Source organism: Astatotilapia calliptera, chromosome 7, assembly GCF_964374335.1.
Source record: "Astatotilapia calliptera chromosome 7, fAstCal68.1, whole genome shotgun sequence".
Lineage (NCBI taxonomy): Eukaryota > Metazoa > Chordata > Actinopteri > Cichliformes > Cichlidae > Astatotilapia > Astatotilapia calliptera.
Window position 1 is genome coordinate 11,979,066 of NC_137428.1, and position 23,122 is coordinate 12,002,187.

The window sequence follows — 23,122 nt, forward strand, 5'->3', positions numbered from 1 at the left end:
GTTTTCCACAATAGAAAGGGGCAGGTTGCAACCAATAATCAAGTCACTTAATAATGCATTCGTGATAGCTTTCTGCTGTGGATGAGTCATGCTGTTACTCCCCTCGAGTCGTAATAAAGCTCAACTTGTTCCTTGTGTTTTAACTGACATTTATTTCGGACAGGAGGATTCTTCGACATGCCTTAACTTGTAATGATGTCCAACCACAGCCGATACAATGCCGTCAGAACTAAAAAGAAATACAAACTTAAATGAATATTCTTAATAAAGCCCCTAAGCATTATATATGGCGAAACATTCCAACAAAACAATCAATAAAATACACATTACACCTCACACTGCGGTAATTGCACTAGAATATCACGCAACACTAGCATATTTACATACAACGAAAATAAACAAAAGAAAACATTTACCTCATTGGCCTCACTCAAAGGGAATAAAACTTTAATCCTTACATCGTGGGGAGGTCCAAAAAAGGCACTCTTTTATTTATCTTACTATTTACTATCTTACTGTGGACGTGCAAACCTCGTGGCTCGTCTCAATTAGCTTGCTGAGTGTGCCAGCCAAAAATACCCTCTTAGCAACAACAGACGGAACTATAGAAAAGGTTCCTATCTAATTGCACAATTAGTAAAAATAACACATTTAAACATATAAATCCAATGAACAAAACATGAATTACTATTGATTTATTTCTTAATATTTCAACTACTAATTGTTTCAACCTTACATATCTAATAAAATGAACTTAAATGCGAGAGTTGCCTATGACGGCAGCTACACTCCCACCAAATCACTTGTGATTTCCACCTATGAACTTATGAAATGTAAACTAATCTGCTTCTAATAGTGTCACAGTCTTGTGTATAGGTCTGTCAAGTAGAACTGGTTTACTCAGTCTCTTTCCATGGTCATCTAACAATGAGTCACTCATTAACAGTTGTACTTTGCGTATACATCCATCTTCACTCGGGTGTATGGCAACAACTTTGGCCAACTTCCAGTCGTTTCTTGATGCTTGGTCATCTTGTACGATCACTATGTCATTGATCTTTGCATTTCTGTTTGTTTTGTGCCACTTTTGTCTTTGTTGTAGGCTCAATAAGTACTCTTTCTTCCATCTGTGCCAAAATTCATTGGCCAAGTACTGGACTCTACGCCATCTTTTGCGAAGATACAAATCTTCCTTTACAAAGTCTCCTGGTGGTGGCAGTATTACTGACGACTTCATGGTCAACAGAAGATTAGGTGTAAGTGGCTGAGGTCCAGTAGGATCGTTGAGTAAATGTGGGGTGATAGGTCTGCTGTTAACTATCGCCATCACTTCATAAAGATAGGTTCTTAGAGATGAACTGTCCAATGATCTGGATGACTGATCCAGAATGGTTGTCAATACACTTCGGATCGTACGAATTTGCCTTTCCCAGGCTCCACCCATATGACTGGCAGAGGGAGGATTCATCACAAACTCACAGCCTAGCTGTTTCAAACTTTCCTGATCCATTTCCTTTACTGCTTCCAGAAACTCACGTCTGGCTCCAACAAAATTGGTGCCTTGATCTGATTGCAACTGACGTACATTCCCACGCAAAGCGATGAAAGAACGCAGTGAGTTTAGAAAAGCGTCGGTTGACATATCATCAAGTAGCTCTATGTGCACCGCACGAGAGCATAGACAGGTAAACAGAAGCCCGTAACGCTTCAGTTCTTTTCTTCCTTCTTTAATGTAGAATGGGCCGAAACAATCCATCCCACAATACGTGAAGGGAGGGGTGGTCTCCATTCTCTCACTTGGTAGGTTTGCCATCTTTTGCTCTTCTCCTCGACGTCTGAATTTCCTGCACTTAATACAGTTGTAGATAAAGGATGATACTGCTTGACTGCATCCTAGTATCCATATTCCGTTCGATCTCAGCTCATTTATCGTCATGCCCCGTCCTTGATGTTTCACCCGCTGATGATAGTGATCAATCAGTAACTTTGCGATATGGCAAGTCTTTGGTAAGATGACCGGGTGCTTGACGTGTGGCTGCAATGTAGAACGCTCTAATCTACCTCCCACTCTAAGAACACCCTTCTCATCCAGGAAGGGATCGAGTCGATAGAGTCTATTTGTTCTGTCCTTGGGTAGATCCTTTCGCGTTTGAAGTGCCTTGATTTCCTTGCAGAAGATTGATCTTTGTACAATGGATATGACTTTAAGCTCGGCTTCTGTCCTTTCTTCAAGGTTAGTGGCTTTATTGCTTCTCCTTTCCAAGCCCTTAAACTCTTTCACAAATCTGAGAAGTCTTGCCATAGCTTTGACCAACCTTGACCAACTGGAGAATTTCAGAAAACGTTCTGCCAAAGAATTTGTTTCTGTAGTTGTATGGAGTACAACAACTTTGCGTACTTCTGGATCCTCTGCATCAAGTTTCCCCACCGTGACTTCTTCGTGGGGAAGTTTCTCTTGCCAAAGAAAACTTGGACCACTAAACCAGTTGGAGGTAATGAGGTCTTTGGCCTTCAGTCCACGCGAGGCATGATCTGCTGGATTGAGATCTGATACCACAAACTTCCATTGCATCGGTTGAGTGCTTTCCTTAATACGCTGAATGCGATTTGCAACGAAAACATGGAAACGTCTCGCATCGTTGTTGATATATCCCAAGACAACTTGAGAATCTGTCCAGAAGAATTCTTGAGCATCTTCTAGCTCCAACTCTGCTTTGAGCATGTCACTAATCCGCACTGCTACAACTGCTGCAGACAGCTCCAATCGTGGCACCGTAGTAACCTTCGTGGGTGCTACTCTGGACTTGGCAAAGACAAGAGCGCAGTGGACTTGTCCTGCTTCACTGACAGCTCTCAGGTACGTACAAACACCATACCCTGAAACACTTGCGTCTGAGAAATGGTGAAGCTCGTACTTCTGAACTGTTTGAAAATCTTTTGGCACGTAACATCTGTCAATTTTGACATCTGCTAGATTTTTTAGATCCAACAACCAGGACTCCCACCGTGACTTCAGATCGCTTGTGAGTGGTTCGTCCCAATCTGCTTTCTCTCGACACATTTGCTGTAGTATCTGCTTCCCAAGTAGAACAAAAGGTGCCACAAAGCCAAGTGGATCGTAAATAGAGGCTACTGTGGACAACACTCCTCTTCTGGAAAGTGGCTGCTCGTTCACAACTACTCGAAACTGGAAATAATCCGAGTCGATGCACCATTTGACACCTAGGGCTCTTTCAATTTGTTGCTCGCCCAGTGACAAGTCCTTTCTTACTGTTTCTGCACAATCTTCTTCCGGTAGCGAATTAAGCACTTGCTTACTGTTTGAAACAAACTTGTGAAGTCGCAAGCCTCCTGTGCTGCAAAGTTCCTTTGCTTCCTTCACCAAACAAATTGCCTCTTCTTCTGAGTGGAAACTGATAAGACCATCGTCCACATAAAAATTTCGCTCAATGAATCTTATGGTAGCTTCACTGAACTTGCCTTGACCTTGTGCAGCAATATACTTGAGACCAAAGTTCGCACAGGCAGGGGAAGAAGCAGCTCCAAACAAGTGTACGCGCATGCGATAGACAGATGGAGTAGAGTTGAAGTCTCCATTGTCCCACCACAAGAAGCGAAAGTAATTTTGATCTTCTTCTCTGACTCTGAATTGATGAAACATGCGCTCAATGTCGCACATCACTGCAACTGGACCTTTTCGAAATCGGCACAGGACCCCCACTAGAGAGTTGGTTAACTCTGGCCCTGTAAGCAGGTAGTCGTTCAAGGACACCCCTCCGTACTTTGCTGAACAATCAAACACCACTCTTATTTTGCCAGGCTTTTGAGGATGATACACTCCATGGTGTGGAATGTACCAGGCAGGGCCTTTGTCCAGGTCTACAGAGGGAACTCTTTCTGCATCACCACGCTCTATAGTCTCTCTCATGAACTCTGTGTAGTCTTTGTGGTATTGCTTGTCCTTCTCAAATCTTCTCTTCAAATTTTGAGTCTGTGTTCTGCACAGCTCCGGTTGTTTGCCAGACTTGGTCTGTCTTCCTTAAATGGCAAAGGTAACTCACAGTGTCCATCTGCTTTCATCTTCACTCCTTCTTCCATTATGGAGATGAACCTTAAATCTTCTTGTGAGAAGTGTGAATCTTCCACCTTTCTTTCATTGAAGTCGGACTCGAGCACTTTAATTACATCTGCAGATGTGACCACCTCTTTGACTTGTGTGCGACAGACGTATTGCACTTCTTTGACCAACTGCTCAGCTGACTGATTGGGTGTCACTTCCTTGACAATGATCTTGTGGCTACATCCTATGGCATCCCCATAGTCAACACATGGATTAGCTCCTCCAACTATTGTCCAGCCAAGGTCTGTTCTTTGGGCAAAAGGTTCATTATCTTTTCCCGCCACAACTTCTCTGGGTACCAACACTTGTGAACAATTGTAACCAATGAGCAGGCCTACGTCACATTCAATCAGTGGAGCGATTTCTTCAGCCAGGTGCTCTAAGTGTGGCCACGCTCTTGCTGTCCTTTGTGTGGGAATATGACTCAAATTCGCAGGAATAAACTCTCTTGTGTATGTCACAGGAAGAGGAATTCTCCTTGAAGAAGAGAAACCTCTGACCTGTAACCCAGACAGCCTTTGACTTGGTACTAAAGTGTCTTTAGAAGACATTGTCGAGAGCTTTAACTGCACACATTCCTTCTCTGCATCCAGAGCATCTGCCTTTTCCTTCAAGACGAATGTCGTGTCACTTTGGCTATCAAGAAGAGCATAGAGAAGAATCTCATGTTCAGGATTGCTTGTTGTGGATAACCAAACTGGAATGATTGTAGATGTGAGATTACTTCTGTCACTTTGAATCACACGGTTTGATATTGCTTCACTTGGTGCTTCCTTGGGTTTGGTTTCTCTACTCTCTTTATTGCCTTCCATCTCTTTCATTTGTGGTTCCTTGTCACTTTCCTTTTCTTTCCTTTTCTTTGAGGTTTTGTCTCGTTCCTCATGCAAACATGTCGGGTGTTTCCCTTTACATGTGTCACACATCTTTCTCCTTTCACATTTCTTTGATTGGTGTCCAAAGCCTAGACATCCAAAGCACAGTCCCTTAGTTTGCACAAATTTGACTCTTTCACTCAAGACCTTGTCCATAAACTTCCTACATGTGTGAATGCTATGATTTGAGTTTTCACAAAACACACATTTTTTTGTGTTGGACGTCTCTTCTGCAGCACTCACTAGCACCTTTGCTCCAACACTTCTTGTCTTGAAAGATTTCATTTTCTCTGAGTCACCTGCTTTGAGTGCATGAAGCGATGTTACTGGATTGCACGCAATCTTGGCTTCTCTCGCAATGAAGTCAACAAAGTGGCTAAATGTTGGAAAGGAACCATCTTGTTCTTCAATTTCAATGACCTTTCGATTCCATCTTGCTGACAACCAATCAGGTAGCTTGCTTAGCATTCTCTGATTCTCATTGCAGTCATTCAAAACTTCAAGACCTTTAACCTGAAGCATGGCCGCTTCACATCCTCTGAGAAAATCTGAAAATTCTCGAAGTTCAACGCTATCCTTGTTCCCAATCCTTGGCCATGATGTCAACTTATCTCTGAAAGCTTTGGTGATTACAAATGAACTTCCATATCTTTCCTCCAAAATGTTCCATGCTGAGTAATAAGCACGCTCTGTTCCCAACAGAAAATAACTCTCAACAGCCTTTCTCGCCGGTCCTCCAACATACTTGTGAAGATAGTAAATCTTTTCATTCACTGGGATGTTCTTTCTGTCTATCAGCATTTGAAACGACATTTTCCAATCCTTGTACTTGAGAGGATCTCCGTTGAAGACTGTAGGTTCTGGTACTGGTAGGCGACTTATGTGAATGGACTCAGCTAGAGCTTGGGCCAATGTTGTGGTACTATCTTCCTGTTTGCTTTCTCTTGGTTGTGACCTTAAGTTGGCTTGTGGCATATCAAACGGCTCTGCATTTGCATTAAGTTGCGAATGTGCAAACTGATTCATCGGTTTAGCTGTGACATTTCTCCGTTTGCTCCTTTCGTGCAGAAGGTCTGATATTTCTTCATCTGAGCTTCCTTCGTCATTGTACACTTTCAAACGTGCTTTAGCAGCATTCATTCTCTTTACTGTTTCTAGCCTTTCAAGCTCTCTTCGCTTTTGCTCTAAGGCCTTCTGTTTCTCAGCATTCTCTGCTTCAAGGATTTCAAGTGCCTTTCTTTCACTTTCCAATTCCTCCATAATCTTCAGAGTTGCTTCAGTAGCCGCAAGCTCTGCAGCTGCTTCTTGCCTCTTTACAGACAACTTACTTGAGCTTCTTGATTGCCTGCTATTCGAACCTTTGGATCTTTGAGAGGCGGCAGAATTGAATGCTGATCCTATATCACTCCAGTGAACCAATCTCTCAGAAAGTTCTTCGTCTTCTTCTGCTGCTAATTTTTCTTGAGCTAGCTTTATCATCTTTTGAGAAACCGCATCACAGGTGTCCACTCTGCGGCGAGTGTCTGCATCAGGAGTTTCATGATTGCGCAGTTCATCATAAACTTGTTTCACTTCTGCCGAGGTATGTTCAACTCGGCCGATAAGCTCTTTAAGTTTTGCACTAACAGGTTCTTCAAGTGCCTTTTTGCCTTGTTTTGCAACAACTTTCCACATTTCATAACTGACTTTGAAGCGAGCTTGAAGCTTGTTCACCTTTTCATCATGTAGTGCTTGGCCCCTTTCAGTGAACTTCTTAACTCTTTGACTTTTCCTCAAACTTCCTTCTTTAGTAGCTTTACTTGTGCATGGTTCTGGCAAACTTTCTTGCTCTTCAAAAGCTTCTTGCTGCTCCACAGCTTCAGTGTCACAGCCTTCTTGCTCCATGTCACAGACAGTCAAAGGTATTGTACTACACTCAAGTCACCTAGGTCAACTTAAATACGTGAATAGTCACCTTATGAAGCACCTAGGACCTTAAATTGCTTTACTTTAAAGAGTCAACTTAAACATATGTCACAAACTCTTAAACCAAAATAGTAAATTGCTCTTCACTTGTAGTAAAACAGAAAATAACCTTCAATGTCAAACAAAATACTATAATGTGACCTTTAAATATCTAATGCAGTCTTAAAATAAGCAAACCCTTATAATCAACTTAAACGTACCTTAATTACAGTTACTTAGCATAAACAACAATAACATGAGCTTAAACTTTTACTCCAAACCACCACACTTCCACTTTCATTGCTTGACAGAGTCCCTTTAAGATGAGCTAAAGAAATCTACTCTCCACATTTAACTTGTATAAACGTGTTACTTCTTTGTAGCTTAACCAAGCTGCACCGCTGGACTCTGGTTGCTTTATGAGATGTCTGTGTGTGTGTTTGAGCGTCTTTGATGCTTGAGAGAGACGCGAGCTTAATCACGTGACCCGGCGCGCTGTCGGCTCGGCTCGGCTCAGCTCCGCTCCCACTCGGCTCAGCTCCGCTCCCGCTCGGCTCCGCTGCGGCAGACCTCTTTCTCCTTCTCTCTCCTCCAGCACGAAGCAGGCTGAGTTCTGACTGTTACTCCCCTCGAGTCGTAATAAAGCTCAACTTGTTCCTTGTGTTTTAACTGACATTTATTTCGGACAGGAGGATTCTTCGACATGCCTTAACTTGTAATGATGTCCAACCACAGCCGATACAATGCCGTCAGAACTAAAAAGAAATACAAACTTAAATGAATATTCTTAATAAAGCCCCTAAGCATTATATATGGCGAAACATTCCAACAAAACAATCAATAAAATACACATTACACCTCACACTGCGGTAATTGCACTAGAATATCACGCAACACTAGCATATTTACATACAACGAAAATAAACAAAAGAAAACATTTACCTCATTGGCCTCACTCAAAGGGAATAAAACTTTAATCCTTACATCGTGGGGAGGTCCAAAAAAGGCACTCTTTTATTTATCTTACTATTTACTATCTTACTGTGGACGTGCAAACCTCGTGGCTCGTCTCAATTAGCTTGCTGAGTGTGCCAGCCAAAAATACCCTCTTAGCAACAACAGACGGAACTATAGAAAAGGTTCCTATCTAATTGCACAATTAGTAAAAATAACACATTTAAACATATAAATCCAATGAACAAAACATGAATTACTATTGATTTATTTCTTAATATTTCAACTACTAATTGTTTCAACCTTACATATCTAATAAAATGAACTTAAATGCGAGAGTTGCCTATGACGGCAGCTACACATGCTGTACTGTCCGGCACAAGTGTCCATAAACTGTGATATGGAAGGCTGTTGAGGTTCATTTGTGATCCTCTTTTTCATCTGGTATTCTTCAAATCTGATAGAGGTAAGCATATTAGACTCATGTCAGAAATTCCATTTCAGCCATTCATGAATTGCATTTTACTTTAAGTTGATCCTAATAATCCTAAATAACTATTAACACTTAAACTCTCATAGTTTTCAGACAATAAAAAATATAAATGAAAAATATATAAACAATATTTATTAAAACACTTTTCTCAAAACTCTGCATACAGTTCCAATAAGCAATGTTTAGCATCCCTGTTAAGAATAACTGACCTTTGCAAATAAACAACAGCTAATAACATAAGATCAAAGTATTTTATTTGATGTATTGACATAAATGACAGAAGAAAAAGGCCTTATATAGCAGGACTACTCAATTACACACTAAGGTGGGCCAGATTTTCTAACCAAAATTTTTTTTCCCTGGCTCAGACATGCAAAAGTTAAACACGACCATATGTTACCGGCACCAGACCTAGGGGAATCTGGACCGGCAGCAAGCAGCACACAGGCTAGAGAGCACTGCGTAGCCAAATATGAGCAAACTGTGGATTAATAGAGAGGACACCGAAGTTAGCGTCTTGCTCAGGACGGAGCTAATTTATTTCTGAGCTGCGCGTGCACAGAGCCTATTGCTAGAGTCTCTCTGGTAGTTCCACAGCAATGCAAGAGCAGTATCTACTGGCATAATGAAATATAACCATGGTCTGGCAACACATAACAATGTCAAAATAAGTCACAATAATAAACAAAAAATAAGGGTGTAATTGGTTTTCTTACAAAAATAAACATGTAGCTCTACGGGGTTAATGATGAGGAGGAGACGGAGAGAAACTGTCTTCCTTGAGTACAGCTACAGAACCCACTTTCTGAAACGGAACCTGCTCACCATTCACCGACAATTCTGAGCGAACAAGTTGCGTATTATTCTTGGATGCGCTTGTAGGACCGGATTTAAAATAGCATGACAAACATATCATACCTGTTAAAGCCAAACAGTATCATCAACGTAGCCCGGAGAACATTTGCTAATAAGATGAAGTTAGCTAAGTCGCTATCTCATCGTAGCAAAAAAAGGCAGCACTTACCGTTCTTTATGCAACTTCAAATGTCGGACAAAGTTGGAAGTTGTTCCATCTCCGTCTGTAATTCTCTTCTTGCATGTTTTGCATGTTGCATTTCGTTTTTTGTTGACTACTTCGTAGTTTATGTAGCCGAAAGAAATTACTCTTGGGAGCATTTTTGGCTCGAGCGTTTTTTTTTTGTTTTTTTTAAAAATCTGGTTAATTTGATTGGCTGTGCTACAGCTCACGCTCACATACATACGGAGTGTGGTAAGAATGAATGAATGAATGAATAAAGTGAATTAATGGTCCACACTTTTTATATAATATGTATGTTAAATTTTAGATTTGGGTAAAATATCAAGTCTTTTCAAGTAAACAGGTTCAAGTCCAATTCAAGTCCCAAGTCACTGGTGTAAAAGTCCAAGTCAAGTCACAAGTCTTACAACCTTTTTTCAAGTCAAGTCTAAAGTCATAAAATTAATGACTCGAGTCTGACTCGAGTCCAAGTCATGTGACTCGAGTCCACACCTCTGAATCTCAGTATCTGAAATGTCACTCAGCAGTGAGCTGCTGACCAAAAAATTATCCAGATGAGAGTAGGAGTGATGGACATGTGAGAAAAAAGTATATTCCTTACTGGTGGGGTGAAGGGAGCGCCATGCATCGCAAAGACCAAAGTTGCTCATATACAGTTTGATTATATTTGTGGACTGCCAATTACGCCGAGTTCCTGCTGTATTGAGCCTACCCATTTCTCCATTTAGTCCAAGGTTGAGGTTGCCTCCAAGAACAAGTGTGCCATCTAAGTGTTCAGAGAGTGCACTGAAAAAACCGTGAAAGAATGAGGGATCATCAACATTTGGACCATATATACGTACAATACATAGCTTTTTTTATCAAGTATAGATAATTTAATGATTAAGAATCTGCCCTTGTTTGTCCTCCTAAAAAAATTGTACCTAGTATTATTGAAAACTTGGGTCCACTTGCTACATTTGCCAAACCTTCTATCAGGAACCTTGATGGTACTATTGACTCAGCTCTGACTTTGGACGCTCATGTTAAATCTCTGGTCTGCTCCTGTTTTTATCACTTGAGAAACATTGTTAAGCTGAGTCCCATTGTATCGCGCTCCGAATTAGAAATTGTCATTCGTGCATTTGTTTCATCTCGTCTGGGTTATTGTAATTCTTTGTTTACTTGTTTATGTAAAGCCTCTTTGAAGCATCTGCAAGTTGTTCAGAATGCTGCTGCAAAGCTTCTGACCAAGTCTTCCAAGTACTCCCATGTCACACCCCTCCTGATTCAGCTGCACTGGCTCCCTATTAAATTCAGAATCCACTTTAAGGTTTTGACCTTGACTTTCAGGGCTCTGCATGGACAAGCACCAACATATATCAGTGAAATTTAACATCCATACATTCCCAGCAAGTCCCTGAAGTCATGTGATCAGGGTTTGCTGGTTGTCCAGCACACAAGGCTGAAAACAAAAGGCGACATAGCTTTTTTAACTGTGGCCCTCAGACTGTGGAACTCTCTCCCTTTGAACATGAGATCTGTGGACTCAGTGGTCGCTTTTTAAAAACAAAAAACAAAAAACAAAACAAAAAACAGCTAAAAACTCATCTTTTTAAACTTTCTTTTGGTTGATTTTGATTTTTATGTTTTGGCTTCTGTGAAGCACTTTGTGATTTTTATCTTGAAAGGTGCTATATAAATAACATTTTACTTTACTATTTGCCCATTACGCAAACTACGGGAGATCCAGACTTGGGTCTGTGATGTCCTTCAGGTAGCTCAGCACCATACGGGGCAGAGAATATTTCCTCTAATGTAGAAGGGAAAGAAAAGGAATATGCAAACATGGCGAAATCATTTAAAACGTGATTATCTTAACTGGACCTTCATTAATCCAGCAAAAATCTATGGCAAAAATTTCAGATGCTGGCCAAGGAGAAACAGAGTGACAGAACATTGTCAGAATAATATTCTCCAAACGTAACATCCCAGTGCACTTCAGACTCATCAACACCCTTTGACAAAAACTGGCTCATTACAAGGGACAGACTCATACCGTAAGCGGTGAAATGTCTTCATGAACTAAAATGAAGTTTGGTTTTAGGACCATCATAAAGTATTGTATCAGAAATAGGGAAAGGTTCCCTTTCATACAACTTGTACGTCTAAATGTCCAAATGTTTCAGTCTAGCCTTGATTTAAACTTTGATTACCATGCAGCTACAGAGATAGATTAGCCCTCTTCACAGAGCGGTGTTACCTGAGTAGGATGCATCAGTCAGCAGAGTAGAAGAATGGGTTGTCCATTTATTGTATATGTGTGTGTGTGGTTCTTAGAATTCTTGCGGGGCAAATATTTTATTTTCTAAAAAGAACACAAATGACTTCTGAGCTGTTGCTATGGTGTAGAGGTAAAGAAATGTTGTTAAACGCCAAACAAATGCATAGTAATAAGCCATGGTGTGGGGGAAAACTTTTGAAAGAACACCAGATCTCAATGGGGAAGAAATTATGCTCGATATCTATACTCCTATGGATCGGGTCATGTAAGGAATGAAAGGATGCCACATTGTTTGATCGACCTACAGAGGGGTGAATTCAAAGATGCCATGAGAGTTAAAGTTCAAAAGTCAAAGTGTTTGTGGTCAGTCTGAGTATTTCATGCTCCTAATGGCAGCCAGTGTGCTTTTGTCTAATATGTAGTGGTCTGTGTCCCTCCATGGTTATGCCTTCCCAGACCATCACTTATCCACTGGCAAAGCGGTCATGCTGACACAGGGTCTTATTGGTTTTATGGTCAAGCAGAGAGTGTGTTCACTTTTCGCTCTACTCAAGGGCCTGCCCGTTTGCCTGCAGTGAACTCTATTGTCAGATTGAGGCAGTGTACAAAGTATGTGCCACCACTGGTCTGTGAGCCACTGTTGCTTGTGTCTTGTGTGGGTAGTAGAGCAGGCCAGTGGTGGACCTGGCCGACCTGATATACAGGCATTTGAATACTGTTAAGATGGAAACAAAAACTCAAAGTTGCTTTATGTCTTCTGTTTGCAGGCATGGATGACAGGTTATGTGTGCCCCCCAGCTAAAGGCCTCAGTTGCCATTACCTGTGCATCCATTCAATCCCTCTGTGAGCATGTATCGCAGGAACGGGCTGTCGGATGGTACTAGCATCAATTCAGTCACCTCAGAGGTAAGGACATGGTTCTACAGAGATTATTGTTTGTTTGTTTATTTTTGTTTTGTTTTTTAATAATCCCCAAGTACTGTTAAAGAGAGCAACATTTTTTTTAAACAAATCCAAACATGCTAGTTTTATAACGGATGCTTCCATTATTTTGCTTAGCACACAGAAACAAAATTATTTAAAAATAACCCCAAAAGCTACAAGGGTCAAAATTATTAGTGTCCCATGATGCTAATAGCCAGTTGTGTATCCTTTTTGCTAGATAACAGCCTGCAGTCTCCTAAAAGAAAATCCCAGCCCATTCTTCTTTGAGGAATCTCTTAAGCTCCTCTAGATTTGATGGTCTTCTGGCATGGACCTTGGCTTCTAATTCACCCAACAGATTTTTAGTAGGATTTATGTGAGGACTTTGTCCAGGGCTAAATCAGAATTATCTTTATTTGTGCACACAAACAAGGGATTTGACTCTGTCCTCTCTGCATGCAACACAAGGCTTTGTGATACCTTCTCAAGTAACAGTTCAAACCCTTGCAAAACTTTATATATATATATATTTAATACACACACACACACACACACACACACACACACACACACACACACACACACACACACACACACACACACACACACTATATAAGTTTGTGTATATATAGTATACAAACTTGCAAAAGCTTGTAGCTGCCTTGTAGCTGCCCCAGGGCAGCTGTGGCTACAATGTAGCTTGCTATCGCCAGTGTGTGAATGTGTGTGTGAATGGGTGGATGACTGAATGTAGTGTAAAGCGCTTTGGGGTCCTATGGACTAGAAAAGCGCTATACAAATGCAGGCCATTTACCATTTACCAGGCCATAAATATGGAAGAAATACCTCAGATTTAACTTCATTTTTACAAGCTTTGAGCATCAAGTTAAAGCACCTCATTGCTCAGCAATGGTTTGTGTAATGGCTCAATTTCTTTTAAAAAAAAAGGTCAGTTTTTCAGAGGGCTTAATAATAATGACACTGGTAATTTTAGTTGGATTTCTGAAATATTTCTACTACAGGTGCAAATAGAAATAATTGGTGCTTTCTAAAGAAAAATAGTATGTTTAGAATTGATATGTTGAAAATCCCTGGTTTTGTGTAGAAAAACTTTCATACGGGGGTTAATACACGGGATGGGAGAAAACATGATGCCCTAAACATTATCTTATGCGTGCTGTCTCTGAAATATAAAATGTATCCAACATTGTACTTTGTAGTACAAAGCTGGTGGGTTTATTTGTTTGTTTGTGTTTAATGTGAGTATTCAGTTTATATTTTGTATGTATTTTTTATTTGATATTTATATCAAAATGTCATATTATGAAATTGTTGTTATAACAATGCCATACATTTGCTGCTGTGTATGAATAACAACAAAATAAGCCCGGGCATGTCTGAGAGTCAGAGGTCGTCAGAGGTGCACATCCCCCTGCCAATGACTTTTGAATACCTAAAAATGGATCTACTTCAGAAAACTCCAAAGAAGCAGAATATTTTGCAAAATATAACAAACAAAAAACAAAACAAAACTTTCTGCTAAATGTGGAATGTGGGAAAACCAATGACTGTAGAAAACAGTCAGAAAACAGTTTTCTACAGTCATTGGAGAAAAGAAAAAAAATGTGGAAAACAAATGTTTTTCATTACTTGAGGCTGTTAAGTACAACCAGGCTATGACGGACGAGATGTTAGCAGCTGGTGATGAACAACTTATATTTTAAATAAATTACTGAACTACTTGCCAGTTGTACTCCGTATGACAGGAAGAATAAATAGTGGATGGAAGTTACCGATATTGTTACCTGGTAGAAAAACGGGGCATTAAGCAGCTGGTTAAAAAGCTCGACCCAAGAACGTTCCAGGTTGAAAATATTTTTCAGTTTTATTATGTGACATTATTGTGCAGTTCCTGCAAAGTTGCTTGGTTATTGTTAAAGTGTTAAGCAGTTATTTGAGATTTTTATTTAAAAAGCTTTCCAGGGAAAACTGCCTGGAAAACATTTTCGTGCCTGCATTTGGCTTGGTGTGACTGGATATAACGCCGTGTCACTACTATTGCATTATAATGCATTGCACAGCATATTAAAAGGCAGTAGGTATTATTGAATCTCTAATTCAGTTCAGTTCAATTTTCTTTCTTTTTTTTCCTTTTTTAATTCAAATTCTGTTGTTTTCAATCAAATTCTGTTGTTTTCAATCAAATTCTGTTGTTTTCATTCAAATTCTGTTGTTTTCATTTTAATTCCGTTGTTTTCATTTTAATTCTGTTGTTTGTTTTAAACTTCCGTTGTTTTCATTCAAATAGCATTTTTTGTTCTCAACTTCCGTTGTTTGGCACAGCAAGAAGGTCCTGAGTTCAATTCCAACATCAGGCCGGGGTCTTTCTGTGTGGAGTTTGCATGTTCTCCCCGTGTTTGCGTGGGTTCTCTCCGGGTACTCCGGCTTCCTCCCACCGTCCAAAGACATCCAGCTTGTGGGGATAGGTTAATTGAATAATCCAAATTGCCACTAGGTGTGAATGTGAGTGTGAATGGTTGTCTGTCCCTGTGTGTTGGCCCTGCGACAGACTGGCGACCTGTCCAGGGTGTACCCCGCCTTTCGCCCTATGACAGCTGGGATAGGCTCCAGCCCCCCCCCCCCCCCTCCCCCGCGACCCTGAAAAGGATAAGCGGAAGTGAATGGATGGATGGAACTTCTGTTGTTTTCATTCAAATTCTGGTCTGGGGTCCGTTCTTCGTACCTCGCTAAGTAAGTTAGCTGGATTTGATTGTTGACGATTTCGCGTGATCTTGGATCGTTCGGTTCTCCGAAGCTCATCCGGGACTTGCTGCCATAGCAACAGAGCCGTGAGCGTAAACCTGCTTGGGAGCAGGCTTACTTTATGTAAACAGGATTAGATCGCGGCCACTCAGGTATGTCCGCTTCATGTATACGAAAGCAACAGCGATATTTTACCACTGTTTTTCCATAAATAAATATTATCAATGTAACTAAAGATAATGCAGTACTTGATCCTTTCATTGATTTCATACAGATACATACAGGTCATTTCCTAAAAAAAGGGAAATGTACTATTAACATTCTATTTCATGTATTTGATTATTTCAGATGTAATTCATATTTTAGAGTTGTAATAGTAAATTACTTCGTGTAATCAAGATGAGAGACCACGGCTATAAAAGCAAAGGTGGATTTGGGAAGCCTGTCGCAGCCATGTCCTGTCCGTATACGCGAGCCACCCATTGCGGAAGGTGCGAGATTGATAAGGAGAGTTTTCAGAACTCAGCGTATATTGCGGGATAGACAGGATCCTTTAGCTCAGCGCGACAGTGTGCTCATTGAGAGATATCGATATTCCCGAGAGGGTATTATTTACTCAACCAACTTGTTGACGAGGGGGTGCAGGACCACCACCTGTCTTTTTTTTGCTCTGTCCTTTTCTTGGTTGCTGTTATAAACAAACAGATTATTTCAGGGTCTCTTTTCAAGAGACTAAAAGCAATATAAGTGATAAATATTACCATTCTGTAGAATATTCTTATATTTCACTTTTACTTGTTCCCATGTTCTAGTGGGTCCTGTTGTGGCTCTAATGTGAAAGAGGATATGATATAATGTAATATAATATAATAAATTTACCCTGGTGTTGGCCAGAGGGGCCGATGGCGCGATATGGCAGTCTGGCTTCTGTCAGTCTGCCCCAGGGCAGCTGTGGCTACAACCGTAGCTGCTTCCACCAGTGTGTGAATGTGAGAGTGACTGAATAGTGGCATTGTAAAGCGCTTTGGGTGCCTTGAAAAGCGCTATATATATCCAATCCATTATTATTATTATTATTATTAAATTACTTACAAGTTTAATTTGTCAGCAACTTTCTGCCAGCCCTCTCTCCTTGCTTTTGCAGCCTTTGCAGTGTTCCCTTGCGTTTTAATTAAACTCTGAAACTCCTGAAATCCCTCAATCAAGAGTTCTTGCTCTGCTGCCGAAAAATACTGACTCCTTCGACATTTTCGCCGACCAATCAAAGGGTTGCCGATCAAAGGGTTGCCGATCAATGTTTCTACTATCGATGCGTAGCCCCTGTTAAGCCACCCAGTGATCTCACATTACTTCATCCAGCTATACTAATCGTCAACAACAGGTGTGTTCGGAGAACCGGAATAGCGAGCTCAGAGTTAGCGCAATGATTTGATCTTGGATGTGTCATTTGATCTTGGATGTAGTAAGCGAGGTACGAAGAACGGACCCCTGTTCATTCTTATTCTGTTGTTTTCATTCAACTTCCGTTGTTTTCATTCAAATTCCGTTGTTTTCATTCAAATTCTGGTCTGTTCATTCTTATTCCGTTGTTTTCATTCAACTTCCGTTGTTTTCATTCAACTTCCGTTGTTGTCATTCTAATTCTACTCTTGTTATTCAAATTCTATTGTTTGTTTTAGAATTCTGTGGCTTTAATTCAAACTCTGTTCTATACATTCTAATTCTGTTGTTTTCATGCAAATTCTTTGGTTTTTGATCAAATTCTGTTCGTTTAATATATAGCGCCAAATCACAACAACAGTTGCCTGGAGGCGCTGTTTATTGTAAGGTAAAGACCCACAACAATACAGAGAAAACCTAAACAATCATATGACACCCCCCCCCCCCCCCCAATGATATTATATACAAATATACTGACAGCTGGAAATCTGCAATTCTAATGTGATTACAACCTTTTGAATCAGTGAATACAAGTGCTCAATTGCTCAAACCGCTTACTTGCTTTTGCAACGCTTCTCTCCGGAAACATGTCGCAGAACTATAACTGTAACTAAAGGAGGGTGATGGAGGGTTGGGGGGTGGTAGGAACAGGCATGAAGGCCAGCCAGCCAGTCAGGAAGCAGAAGACCAAGAGGTGTTCTTCCTTGCTGCCCTCTGGTAAGTTTCCTTCAAACCAGAGTCTTCCACAACAGATAGAGAAACACTGCTTTTATGCTTTATGGCTTATTGTCTATTTTCTATTATTTGACCTATTCTTATTGATAGCTTATTGATGGCTTATGTCTCATGTGACTCAGTTACATCAAGCACTGAATTTTGTTACTACACTATACATGGTACACACTTCTACACCTTTATTTCTAGATAGATAGATTTTCCACAGCTTAAACAAATGTATGCATGTTTCCAAGTTCCTTTCTGGATCACTAGAAATCAAACTATCTATTCAGCCATCTTCAACCATCACTGGCTCTGTGGAAGTAGAAAAACACATTATTTTAGACACTTTGAGACCAACTTGTGGATTTGTTGGTTCCATGTCATCTGCACTGTACTAACTATGGTTCTTTGTTTCTCAGATTCTCCACCCATCTTGCTCAGCCATCTACTGACCAGTGAGACATTTATCATGCTTTATGACTAAGCACCTACCTGCTTTCCCACCCCACTCCCTGTACTCTCAGCTGTTTGAACACTTTATAAATAAAACTGAATTCAGTATTTAACATACATGTGGACTTGGAGAAGGCATTCGACTGTGTCCCTCAGGGGGTCCTGTGGGGGGTACCTTGGGAGTATGGGGTGTCTGGCGTTCCCCCGGACAAGCTGGAGGAGGTGGCTGGGGAGAGGGAGGTCTGGGCTTCTCTGCTTGGGCTGCTGCCCCCGCGACCCGGCCCTGGATAAGCGGAAGAAAATGGATAGATGGATTTAACATATGTTTGTGTTGTTTATGAATACAAATAACTAAAACAAACACTAAACATATAGATATATCTGTATTATAATTTAATGTGTTACCATATTCTTTCATGGCATATTTCAAGTCCTCGGGCGCTTGGATCAGAAACACTCTGTTGGTTAATATCATGTGATTAAACTAAAAGAAGAATCACTCTTGGACACATTATTTGCTCACTTGTATTAAGGCAAATAATACAATATAATTAATAACAAATATAACAATAATGATAAACCACTGGTGATAGTCAAAGTTTTTTTTTTTTTTTTTTTTTAAAAACAATGTCACTTCTAATGACCAGTGTCTTTTAGTTTTGTTTTTAAAGCCTTTATCTGTTGAGTTTGGTGATGTATCATACAAATGTTGTTGTAAATGTTTAATAGTGTAAAGATGTACCCAAAGACTGACCAATACTGTGTAATATTGCTGATAAGGCCAACAGGAGGAACCAAATAATCTCGTAACTGAGAACTGTAAAGATACCTTAATTCCCAGACAATTTCTGTATTCATGTCACTTTTTTCTAATTTCTCATTTAGAGAAATTTAAAGAATTTTGTGCCTCTTTTGTCTTCTGTATCGTGAGACCCAAAAATTATGTCAAATTGGCATTGTAAAGGTTTTCTCACTTCCTAATATGCATCTAGATACACAAGTATACTTTACTGAATTTCCTGGAGGAATCCACCCGAGGGATTAATAAAGTCCTATCTAATCTAGTTTAAGTATGTTTTTGTTTGTTTTTATTTAATTATGTGATCTAACTTTCTCCCTTTGTGTGGCAAAAAACAATGTATATGTGTATATCATTATCGTCAAGGACCAGCCAAGGTCCAGTCAAGAATCAACCACAATGTCTCTAATTCAGTAACTGCCGGGGGGCTGGAGGTTAGAGTTGTGTGGTGTGAGGAGCTGAAGGAGGTGCACAGGCAGAAGGCTGTACAAGCAGACTGTTGGGAAGAAAACACCATAAATTAACTTCTGCTTAACTTGCAAAGCTTTGGGCATCGGGTCCTTCTGTTACAGTGTATCTGCCCCACGTTCAGCCTGGTTCTGCTGGAAATTTCTTACTGTTTCAAGGGAGATTTTTCTTCCCACCACTACCAAATGCTTGCTCATAGGAGGTTGTTTCTCCCAATATTTGTAGGATCTTTATCTTGTCAGTATAAATAAAATTTAATTAGATGGAAATAGCTTTGTGGTGTCTTGTTGGGTTGTGTTTGAAACAATTCCGTAGTTGCCGTAGTAGTGTTCAATATAGTCCTCTAGTCGTTTTCTCCAGTATACGAAGTATGCATTTTGATACCTGTCAGCTGGATTCTTTATAGTAGAGTAAAAATCCAGTGTTTAAAGTGTGCCTCATTGTGCGGTACATTATGAGTGATGCATGCTGTTGAGAATTCATGACAACTACTGCAATAAAAAATTTAAATCTACACACACGCCAATTTCAAGTGGCACCTCTAAAAAATATTTAGTTAAGAAATTTGTGGCATTTTCAGTACTTATTTTACTCACTGGTTGAGAATGACCAAACGCAATAAGCCTAAGCTTAAGTGCCAAACTCCACCTTAATTTTTCATTGATATTTTAATACCCCCTGTGAATCTAGACTGTTATTCTTGTCACAATGTGGGTTTGTGTTTCTGGGCTCATTAACAAATTATTTTCTACATTTGAAGAAAGTTCTAAACTCAGAGGACATGGCCAGATTCAAAATTTCAATGCTGCTCTTGGGTGGCTCAATAATTATATAAATCACAGAGAAAAGTTTATTATTTTATTTGTTTAAGCATCAGAAGTACTTTCTTCGACAGAGCATCAAGTTTTACTCATCATATGATTTGTGTTGATAATACATTTGTAAATACTTCTTTAAAAAATATTAAAATTAATAATATTGATATGCAAAAATGTACTGCACATGTACTGTATCAGAATCAGAATACTTTATTGATCCCTATACCTGTATATATTTATAGTGGATAATTGAGGATAATTTGGGGGGCATTTCCACTGCAATCTGTGTCTACTGAAGAATGTAAAGAGAACTATTGGTATTGTTGTAAAGGAGTATTTAATCTGATGGTAATTTTGGTATCAATTATTATGTATTAATTTTTGACATTCCTAACCAAAGTCACTACTTTTTTCATTGTTACTGTGAAACAGTGAAGAAACAACTTACCACACAAGTATGGCTGGCAGCAAATCACAATTGCCTAATCAGGCACAGTAAAACGTAAAATATTTTAGTTACAAATCAGAGGATTGTCTTGCATGAATTGTGACACTATTGTATCTTGAGTTATTCTGTGATAAATTGATGGTGAAATTTGTTTCTGTCAGGCCAGCAGCAGCTCTGACTCTCTGCAAGGACCTTATGTGAACTACGCCAAGAGCTACGATGCGGTCGTCTTTGATGTGCTTAAGGTGACGCCTGAGGAGTTTGCTGTAAGTATGTTGATTAAATTAGTTTATGAGGTTAATGAATAACTTCTATAAGAGAATATCATAGAATAGATATTATGGAATAGATGATAGTAAATGGCATATAAATTTAATTTAAGTACATTTTCTTTAAAAACCTTGCCATTTAACATTATTTTCAGATTTTTAGGTGGCAGCCTAAGCTAAATTGATTATACCAAACATAATGATAATTTTAGATGATGCTTGGTTAACATGAGTAATTAGCTCAACAATAAAATTAGCTTAGCTTAACAATAAAAATAATTTACTGTTACTTGGAATTCAAGTTGGACTTCAGATTTTTTTTTTCTTTTACTACAGCAGAGCTTCTACAACTTTGAGTGTAATTTAATTGAAAAAAATATATATAATAGAAAGAGTCATCTCTTTTGGTCATCTTGTCTTGACCTGGTCAAAAGTGGGTGGATCTGAAGGAAAGGAATACAGAATGAACAGTAAAGACTAACCCTTTTATCCTGGTTAATTAATTTTCATAATTGCTGGAAGCAAAAGTCGTTGAAATTAAAATCCAAGCCCTAAATCAAACATGATTGTGATATATTTTATTTTCCAAACTTTTTTGGTACACTGGATTTTTAAAGCATCCTGCTATGGACTAAGTGATATGCTGGAAACAAAGTAGAATAGCTGTGCCATGTTAACATAAATAAATTTAAAATAGGACAAAACATGCTTTTCTGTTAAAGTTTTCATTATTAATTAAGGGTTTCAAAAATAATACAAATAAATAAATGAATAAAAACATCATGTAGGTACTGTACAATTACAGGTAAAAAGCTATCCAAACCTATCTGGCACTGTGTTGAAAAAAGTAATTCCCTCCCTAATCTCCTTGTGGCACCCTTTGGAGCAACAACTGCAGTCAGGTATTTACAATAACTGGTAAGGAGTCTTACACATTGCTGTGAAGGAATTTTAGCTCACTCATCTTAGCAGAATTGTTATACTTTAGCCACTTTAGAAGGTTTTCAAGCATTATCAGCCCGTTTATGGTCATGCCTAAGCATCTCAACTGGATTAAACTCAGGACTTTGGCTAGGTCACTCATAAACCTCTATTTTATTTTTTTAAATTAAGTAATTCATTTTTTTGGAGCCATTCAGAGGTAGATTTAGTGATATGCTCCGAATCATTTTCTGGATGAAAATGATGCTTCAGGGTATAAACTGATAGCTGGACATTGTCTTTCAGGATGTTCTGGTAGAGAGCAGAATTCATGGTTTCATCAGTTGGTATGATGATCTTTTCATGACATGCTCTTAGTTTCATGCCAAATGTAATGGGTCACAAACCTTCCAGAAAGTTAAGCTTTTGTCTTGTTAGTCTACAGAATATTTTCCCAAAAGTCTTGGGTTTTGTCAAGATGTTTTTTAGAAAATGTGAGACAAACTTTTGTGTTTGTGGTCACTTGTGGTTTTTCACTTTGGATGACATGGATGACATCTTTGCTTGGTCTCTTTGTTACTGTTTGATTCATGAAGACTGACCTTAACTGAGGCATTTGAAGCCTGCGGTTCTTTAAATGTTATTATAGGTGCTTTGGTAACCTCTTGAATCACTAATGTGGTCTTAGAATAATTTTAGTAGGCCAACAACTGTTCCAAGATTTTTCCATTTGTGAATAAGGAATACCTCCTGTACACCCACCACCCACCTGCTGGGCGGCGGTCAAGGTTGGAAGCCCTGGGAGACTGATCCCCCCAGCTATTGAGGCTGGTAATTGGGACATGGAACGTCGCCTCTCTGGTGGGTAAGGAGCCTTAGCTAGTGCCTGAGGTCAATACCAGCTTGATATAATCAGGCTTGCCTCAATGCATGGTGAGGGCTCTGGAAGTCTTCAGGAGACTGGATGGACTCTGTTCCAGCCTGGACTTCCCCTTCGTAAGAGGTGGCAAGCTGGGGTGGGTATCCTTGTATCCCGTCGCCTTGATGCCGCTACTTTTGGTGTTTTTCTCCAGTGGGCCGAGAAGGCTGTTTCCCTGTATCTTCAGGCCAAGGAATGAGTCCTGACTGTCATTTGTGCTTATGTGCAGAATGATGGTTCAGAGTATTCAGCCTTCTTGGCGTTGCTGGGTGGGGTTATTGACTGTATTCCATTTGGGAGGAATGGACTTCCTGATTTGAACCTCAGTGGTTTTCTCTTATTGGACTTTGTCAATAATGAACACAATATTTGAACATAAAGATGTCAATAAGTGTACGTGGCACTAGATCTCTGGACACTTAGATGAAAGAGGAGCTGAACCGTCAGCTGATCACCACATGTGGTGAGTTGGATCAGGTGGCAAGGGAGGATGC

General features: G+C 39.7%; 3 protein-coding genes across 4 annotated transcripts in view; 1 reads left to right on the top strand and 2 right to left on the bottom strand.

Moving 5' to 3' along the window:
- The window catches only part of LOC113025299 (ras-specific guanine nucleotide-releasing factor RalGPS1), a 101,285-nt gene that overhangs the window by 7,634 nt on the left and 70,529 nt on the right, over window positions 1–23,122 (top strand). The window contains exons 3-4 of the mRNA XM_026172892.2: window positions 12,453–12,592; window positions 20,681–20,785. Of these exons, the coding sequence (XP_026028677.1) occupies window positions 12,536–12,592; window positions 20,681–20,785 (162 nt within the window). The 5' untranslated portion in view covers window positions 12,453–12,535. The remainder of the gene's footprint in view (window positions 1–12,452; window positions 12,593–20,680; window positions 20,786–23,122) is intronic.
- Window positions 133–4,031, bottom strand: LOC113028030 (uncharacterized). The gene is made up of 2 exons (XM_080303455.1): window positions 417–4,031; window positions 133–229 (listed from the first exon to the last, which is right to left on the bottom strand). The coding sequence occupies exon 1, from the start codon at window positions 3,926–3,928 to the stop codon at window positions 839–841; it is 3,090 nt and encodes a 1,029-aa protein (XP_080159581.1). The 5' UTR covers window positions 3,929–4,031; the 3' UTR covers window positions 133–229; window positions 417–838.
- Window positions 3,958–8,245, bottom strand: LOC113010982 (uncharacterized). Of its 2 annotated transcripts, none has more exons than XM_080303457.1 (2): window positions 7,879–8,245; window positions 3,958–7,648 (listed from the first exon to the last, which is right to left on the bottom strand). In XM_080303457.1, exon 2 carries the CDS (start codon window positions 6,874–6,876, stop codon window positions 3,979–3,981), a length of 2,898 nt encoding a protein of 965 aa, XP_080159583.1. In that variant the 5' UTR covers window positions 6,877–7,648; window positions 7,879–8,245; the 3' UTR covers window positions 3,958–3,978. The 2 variants fall into 2 exon arrangements, with proteins under 2 accessions (XP_080159583.1, XP_026006108.2); XM_026150323.2 differs by having other exon boundaries at window positions 3,958–7,691.